Source organism: Gekko japonicus, unplaced genomic scaffold, assembly GCF_001447785.1.
Source record: "Gekko japonicus isolate JY-2015 unplaced genomic scaffold, Gekko_japonicus_V1.1 scaffold2349, whole genome shotgun sequence".
Classification (NCBI taxonomy): Eukaryota; Metazoa; Chordata; class Lepidosauria; order Squamata; family Gekkonidae; genus Gekko; species Gekko japonicus.
Window position 1 is genome coordinate 139762 of NW_015175435.1, and position 8329 is coordinate 148090.

At 45.0% G+C, this 8329-nt stretch overlaps 1 protein-coding gene across 1 annotated transcript in view; it reads right to left on the reverse strand.

Moving 5' to 3' along the window:
• LOC107122710 (CUB and sushi domain-containing protein 1-like) overlaps positions 1-8329 on the reverse strand; it is a gene marked incomplete at both ends in the record, with an annotated part of 269905 nt that overhangs the window by 129328 nt on the left and 132248 nt on the right. Inside the window, 1 exon segment of the mRNA XM_015425844.1 lies at positions 3734-3943. Within this exon segment, the coding sequence (XP_015281330.1) occupies positions 3734-3943 (210 nt within the window).

Below are 8329 nucleotides of genomic sequence, written 5' to 3' on the forward strand. Positions count from 1 at the left end.
GCTGGAGATGCAAAAGTAACATAAGATCATACTACCATATGTGGTGGAGATGTGAGAAGGTTTGTAAATTTTGGAAAACTATAAAACAACTAATACTAGAGATTACTGATATAGATCTGGAGTTGGTGCCAAAAATATATCTGCTTAACATGTTACCGGGTGGGATTAAATATAATGAGTTATGACTAATATTATATATTCCTACTAGTTCTAGAGCTGGAGCTGCGGTGGCTCAAGTGGTTAAGACGCTGAACTGCAGGCTGTGGAAGTTCAGTAGTTCAGCAGTTCAAGACCCGGGTGCCGCAAGACAGGGTGAGCTCCTGTCTCTAGTTCCAGCTCCTGCCAACCTAGCAGTTCGAAAGCAAGAAATTGCAAGTAGATAAATAGGGACCACTTCGGTGGGAAGGTAACAGCGTTCTGTGCGCCTTGGTGTTTAGTCATGCCGGCCACATGACCACGGAAACGTCTTCAGACAGCGCTGGCTCTTCGGCTTTGAAACGGAGATGAGCACCGCAACCCTAGAGTCGGATTCGACTGGCTTTCGAGCAAGGGAACCTTTACCTTTACCTTTACTAGTTCTAGAATTCTTTTAGTGAAATGTTGGAAATCAGATAAAATACCAAGTAGAGAAGAAATAATTATGGAAATTATGGAAATTAAGGAAAGGGATAAAGTAAACATGATATTGTCAGGGAAAGACGAGAATGTGTTTTGAAAAAGATGGCAAAAAATGGACAGATTGATTGAACAAAGTGTGTAAATGTAAACTCCAAAAGTATTCTGTATATATAATGCATATATTTTTCTTTTTTGTTATGGGAAAATGATAAATAAACTTTTTTTAAAAAGAGAATGTTCACAAGCATACTTTTAGCACAACACCAGAATGAGCAAGTGATTCAAAAGAAATGGGTAAAATGTAATTCCTCTGTGCCTCTCTTTATACATGCCCTGTCAGATGTTAAAAATATAGGACAGGCTCCTTAGCTTGGGAAGTTACAAGTCTTTACAGAGTTACATTTACCTTAAAGCTTCCTTCAGCTGTCTAGGCCTCCTCCAGACCACAGTTGAGACTTCTGCCTGCTCTGATGGACTCTACACCAAAGAGACATCCTCCTTGTTGCAAGTTTTATCTCCCCTCTTTCCCCCACTCACTGACCAGGTCAGGCCGGTCAGAGAAGTTTTCCCTGAAGTTTCCATAAATGTCCTTCCTGAAGTCTCTCTAGTATTTAATTCCTCCAAATCTCTGTTTCCTGCTTGGGCAAGAGGGAGAGCTTGACCCAGCCATTATCTCTCTTATTAGATCTATTAGCATTTGTATGAAGGTGGGCTGAGGTACATCTGAAAAGCAACTGAATTGATTTCCCCCCTCCTGCTCTGCCAAAAGAGGGGGGGACTGTTAAAACTCAGAGTGAAAGTTTTAATCATTTCGAACCTTCAAAGGAGAAAAAAATCAATTTCTTCACAGAGGGCACTGGAAAAGGGAAAAGGTTGATTATTGGTGACTCTCTGCTGAGGGGTATGGAATACCATGTGTCCAGGCCTGATCCTCTAGCAGGAGAAGTGTGTTGCTTGCCAAGGCAAAGATAGAAGATATTGCAGGCTGGGTGACAAAACTGATTAAGCCTGCACATCATCACCCATGTGTAATGGTCCACATGAGAACAAATGACATGACTGTGAAAACCATCACACGTTGAGGTTATGAAGTTCACTGGAGGCAGCTGAAGAGAATGGGAGCACAGGTGGTATTCTCTTTGATCCTTCCAGATAGAGGAAGAAGAATATGATGGGAACAAAAGATAATGGTGGTGATCCACTGGCCGCATTGATGGTGCTGGCAGGAGCAGTTTGGATTCTGGTATCACAGGCTAGGTTTTCTGGAAGATGGCATACCAGCACAGGATGGACTTTACCTATCAAGGTCAGGGAAGAATGTGTTTGACAGGAACCTGGGGAGATTCATCAGGAGGGCTTTAAACTGATACCACAAGGAGAAGCAGATAACCAACATAGGGATTTCAATGAAGGAGAGCAAACAGCAGAGGCCCACCTGTAAAGGCCAGGTCAAATGGAGCTGAAGGTGAGAGGCTTCAGGTGCATTTGTACCAATGCCTAAAACATGGGCAATAAGGAGGAAGATCTTGAGCTTCTAATGCAGACAGAAGGATATGATTTAGTAGGTCTTAGAGACTTAATGCGATTATTACCACAGCAAATTGACACTGAGTGCCCAAGGCCGGGGCATTCTCTTAGAGCCTCTTTCTAGAGCTTGTTGTATTTATTTCCACAATGGGCCTTATTCCTTGTTTCTAATAATTTTAGATTGAATTCTGAAAGAGATGACATTTTATAATAGTGAACATCACTAATTTGTTACCTGAAAATTCGTCTTACATTGGCACCGGCCACACGGCCAGGAAAATGCAGGGGGGGGGGAGCATGGCTGTTTGCCCCGGGGCAAAATACCGTGCTGCTGCGGGATCAGACGTCCCGGCGAGGTCCCGGCAAGGTCCCGTGGTTAGGGTGGAGGAGCTGATCACACGAATATCTGCACCTCCACCGAGAGCATCCGGCCGATGGGAAGGGGACGGAACGAGCTGCCGCCTCTAGGAGGGCCGTGCACAGCCCACTCTGGGCAGGGTCCATGGGCCTCTCACAAGGAGGGGGGAGGGGGAGTAACCCGCCAGATCCCCCCTCCCCACCAGCAGCCCACCCACCCTCCCTCCCCGGGACACGCGGCCCGCTCTCCACCTGGCCGCTGCCGCTCACCCCCATCGCAGCCCCCCGTGGCCCTCCCTCGACCTCAACGACGCTGCGCGTCTTTGTGCACATGCGCTGTTGGGCGTTTCTGAAGGCATGGGGGGGACAACCCGGCGGGCGCCAGATGCCACGGGAGCCCGGCAGGGACGCGATCAGGTGCCACTCTTGCCGCGCGGTTCCCAGAAACTAGTACCTCCGAGGTACTAGTTTTTTACTGCGCGTCTTCGGAGGGTAGTCATGGGTCAGCCACGGGAGCTCTATGCTCCCCAGATGTTGCAGTGAGATCGCGCCCGGAAAGTCCGCCTATCTTCCGTCTATGCAGCGTGGCTAATGCTCCGTGTGACCGCAGCCATTGTCATGTAAAATTGAATTCTTCAGTTTAATAAGGCACGCTGCTGCTCTCATTCATAATTTTGTGCCATACCCAAATGATATCTGCTTCCACTAACTGTAGAAAAAACTACAGTAAACTTGATCCAATGATTCCTGGAGCTTCAATACACTCATTGAATACTTTTGTCAGCAAGGGTTGTTCACTTTACTGGAAAAGACAGCATCTGGCATGTAAAGTGCTGAAAGCCTCAAAACAGATTTACAACTCTAGATCAGGGTTTTGACTAGCAAGATACGTTTTAGTATATTTCTGTCATCTGAACACCTTACTCCAATAGCAATCTTATCTATTGAAACTGATAAATTTCACCATTTACAGTGTGGCCATAACCCAGAAAAAGTTAAGAGCACTTAATCCCTTTTCCAACCAGTGCTTCTTAAGTACGCATCAAAACAAAGCCATTAAATAAAATATTTCTGGAGATGAGAATTTCAAAGTAAAGGATACAAAAAACTGTTATTATAAATAGCAACACATCTAAAAATATTCACAGAACTAGTATTTTTATGTAGTACCATAAAGAATAATCCATTATAAATTATGAAATTATACATACTATTGATTGTTCATGCCTACCTTGATATGAAAGTTTAAATCCTTGCCTATTTTCTGAGTGATCACTATAGAAATGAATGAGTGTTTCATGAGTTGTACTTAATAAGGATGGTGGGAGGTCTGTTCCACTAAACTGGCCAATCATAGAACTGGTGTGATAAGGCCCATTCTGAATTTCAACGAAGTCATGGTTTGCTTCAGTGGAGAAGTTCAGAAATTGTATGTGTGCACCTATATGGGAAAGCAGGAATAAAAACTGTAAATCAACACAGACACAAAGAGGCAAATAGATAAAACAATTCTAATAATATGAATTTTATATTACAGATTGAACTCAGCTAGGTATACAAACTACTGGTGTTAAAATAATCTTTAAACAGTTCAAGGAAAAGCATAGCTTTCAATTTAAATTAACTTTTGCAAAGGGACTTACCACCTATTTGTAGTCTGTATGTATTTTGGTAGATGCCACAAAAATGAAAACAATAAAGACAATAAATTATAAATAAAAACTGATCACCTATTTTATTAAAACATATGAATAATGCACATGGATAGAAAACCTGTATGATCCACACATTTCCTGAGTGGTCAGACTCCTTCACATATGAAGTTTTAGTAACCCGGAAACGTTGTTATACTATTATCCAATGAGGAGAGAGGGAGCTGAGAGACAGTGGTTTGCCTTGGTGCCAGTGAGTTTATGGCTTATATAAGACTGGAGATATGATTTCAGATTTATAGCTCATCATTTTGAATGGTACACTAAACTCACTGTACCAGTTTTGCTCAGGTAGAATGTTAGCGCTGAAATTTACATCTCATGTAGCAGGACTCCTGTGCCCATTATTACTAGAGAGCCAGTTTGTTAAGTGCGCGGACTCTAATCTGGGAGAGCCGGGTTTGATTCCACACTCCTCCACTTGCACCTGCTGGATGACCTTGGGCAAGCCGTAGTTCTGATAAGAGCTGTTCTTGAAAAAGAGCAGTTTCTGTCAGATCTCTTTCAGCCCCACCTACCTCACAGGGTGTCTGTTGTGGGGAGGGGGAGGGAAAGGAGTTTGTAAGCTACTCTGAGACACCTTTGGGTAGTGAAGGGCGGGGTATAAATCCAATCTCTTCTTCTTCTCTTCTACTATACCGGTTTCATTTTGCCCCTTGGCACATGAGACCTACATTCCTCCAATAAGTGTTTAGCCAGCATGGAACAGAGGGCAAAGACTGAAGAGAGGAAGCAGGAGGACACCTAATACAATAATGCTTGCTTGGAGTGAAAAGGCAGCATTTAGACTATCTTCAAAGGGAAACAGTCACTCAGAAATGACATTTGGATCATTAATCAGGGACCTCCAAACATCATCTGTGCCACCAGAGCCTCTGCCACTATTATCATGTGCATCTTAAAAGGGGCCCTGCCGAGTCACCTGGCCCAGTTGGCCATGCAGTTTTTCACAGTTGAGGAGTGACCAGGAGCACAGTTTTAAGAGCAATCTGGCAGCAATGTGGAAGATTATCTCAGCAAGGGGCTGAGGAGGCCAGGAGATCAAAGCATAGTGAGAGGCAGCACAGCGCATAAGAGATGGCAGTGGAATGACTGGTTGCTGCTGTTGCTGACGGTTACTAGATCAGGCCATGTTTCACCTTACCTAGACTCATGAATTACACCCATTTTAGAAACACAGCTGGCCCCTGGCCCTGCTCCCCTAAATTCCCAGTCCACCACACTTTTGCCTGTACCTAGGTCCTACTCCTCTCCCCCCCCCCTTTCAATTTATTTATTGCTCAGCTACCTGGACTCTTGAATCAATGTTAGACTCATTACTGGACTTCAAGGCTGATGGCTATAAAACACTCTGCTTTTTCATCCCCTGAACTCCTTCATCCCTGTCTAAAGGAGTTGCCTTGCTCAAACCCTTGGGTTTTAGAATCAGTCTCACATCCAGACAGCTAATTCGCCTGCTCTGATGAATTCTATGATTTAACATAAATAAAATTTGTTTCTGATTTCCAATAGTATGTAGGTTTTTAGTGTCCCTTTCAAGCCTGCGGTAGAATTTAATCACCTAGATGCAGATTTTAATTACTAGTGTGAGGGTCACATCTCCGAGCAAAGTCAGTATTAACATCCAAGCCAACACCTCCTAGGCAAGAACTAAGAGGCTGCTCCTGTACACTGGGCTATTTTTTTAGTTGCAGTGAGAGGTCCAGTTTGAAACGGGGCCATGTTTTGTTCACAAAGACCAAAGTATCAACTATATACATCCCTGACCACATATGGCATTATGAAATTTATAAGCCTAGAAAAAGACCATTTCTTTATTGAATGCAAGGATTAATAAATTGTTATAAGAAGTTCATGTTATATTCAGGAGGTTCAGGTTCATCAAATTTGCTTTCAACAGGTTTTACATATTGGAACAGTAGTGTTGTTTGCCTCCTCTTTAATGTTCTCTTAAACTCAGAGTATCCTGAAATTACAACTAAAAATTACAACTAAAAATGTATCTAGAAACACTATTTTTACATACATATTTGCCTAATAATTTAAGGATGCAATTCTAAGAACAATTATTTGGGAGCAAGGGCCCCAGACTCACCTGGGGCCCCACTTGCAGGTCTGCAGAGGTAAAGAAGGAGGTGAGGCATGATTCGCCTGGCTGCTGGCAGCCAGCAGTGAGGCTGGGCTGTGCTCCTAGGGCCACAGTGGCTGTACACACCCTCTAAGGCCCCTTCCCTCGGCCTGGCCAATCAGGTCAAGATGGACATAGCTGGGGTCAGGGTCCGGGCAGGTGGGCCTTGTGGTGGGAGACTTCCCTCTTAAAAGGGGCCCTGCCGAGTCACCTGGCCCAGTTGGCCATGCGGTTTTTCACAGGTTGAGGAGAGCACCAGGAGCACTGGTACAAAGGAGGCCTCCGTGTGGATTCTGCAGTTTTAAGAGCAGTCTGGCAGCAATGTGGAAGATTATCTCAGCAAGGGGCTGAGGAGGCCACGAGATCAAAGCGTAGTGAGAGGCAGCACAGAGCATAAGAGATGGCAGTGGAATGACTGGTTGCTGCTGCTCTCTCTCTCTCTCTCTCTCTCTCTCTCTCTCTCTCTCTCTCTCTCTTTGAGCTGAAACATCCAGGTCACTGGACTGTGGTCACAGCTCCCCCCCCCCTGGAATCATTCTTTCTTGATTTTGCTGATTTCACTCTTCCTTTCACTCTCCCCCCCCCCCTCTCTGCAGGAGGAGAGAAGGGCCGGGGTTTTTTCATGTTTGTTACACACATTCAGGCACTATGCAGTTCTTGGTGCTTCTGGCCGTCAACCCACCTCGTGGGACCTGGGCTTCTGTTCAGGACAGCATGTTCATTAGGGGCAGAAGGTCCCAGGTTCAAAACTGAGCACCTCCAGGCAGCATTAAAATAGATACACAGTAATAATATTTAACTGACTACTTACAAACTGTGGCAGAATTATAAGCGAGCCTAGGCCATTTCTGTCTTTCTGTCTTCTTGTATATTAGTTTGAATTAGCTTATACCTCTGTGTTAGGTTATTTGTCCCATAAGCCTTTGTGCTTTTGCTGGCAGCCTAGGCATAAAAACTAAAGCCTTGCCCTGTAGATGTACCTTTGCCTGAATTTGTATTTGACATTCCCTGGCCTTCCAAGCGCCAGGCTCCAAAGTCTAGGTCTTTCTGACATCACAAGTAATAAAATATATCTGGGCAAAAGTTCATACTAACAAAAGTTCATATTTTCAACTTAGAATGGGCTGGTATTTGGCAAGTCTTGTACATTTTTAACTGACTTTCCCCTTGAGTCCTATTGGCTGAAAAGAATACAAAAAGGAAGCTTTGGGCTTTGTTTGAGGCTGTTCGGCAATTAATTAATTAATAATAACAACCCCACCTAGGCTTGAGTGAGGTCTTGGTCCATAGTCTGGTAATATTCCTTGTTCATTCTGAAGTGAACACTATATCAGGTATTGGGATTTTCTATATGCTACTGGGTATTGATATTGAATATATGCTACTGAGAGTTACTTGTGCATGGTTTTAGAATTAACAAGAGGCGGGTCCCGCGATACTCGCGGGGGGGGAGTATTTCCTACAGCTCCCGGCCTGCAGAAGCGGCATCAGGTGAGCCCATTCTTCTCCCTCCCTCTACCCCCAGTGGTGACGGTGAGAAATCACTGGAGAAACAGAGAAGCTGCAAAAACTAAGCGGATATGACAGCAGTTCAGCCTCTGCCTGGACTCGCGTCCTGAAAGGGCGGTCCTTAACTCTAAGACATCCGTCCCAGCCAATCTGCATCTTCCTCCGCCCCTGCGAACCGAGAATCCACCAATCGTAGAGCTCCAGCAGCAGCATGTGCTCTTTCCTTTTCCTCCCAGCACTTCTCTTTCTTTCTTTTTGGTGTCTCCCAAACTTCCTTTGTTAATCAATCGGGGTGACTACACAGACCAACCCAGCCCCCCACCTAACTCCAAAGGCGGCGTGCCGGAGGGCGGGACATTGCTCGTCCCGCGAGCAATCAGGCCAGAGTTTTGGCCGTCCAGGGGCCCCAGGGGCGGGGCGCGCAAAGTCTTCTTCGGCCGCCTGTCTCTCCCAGCTTTTCATCCTTCCCCATCCCCCC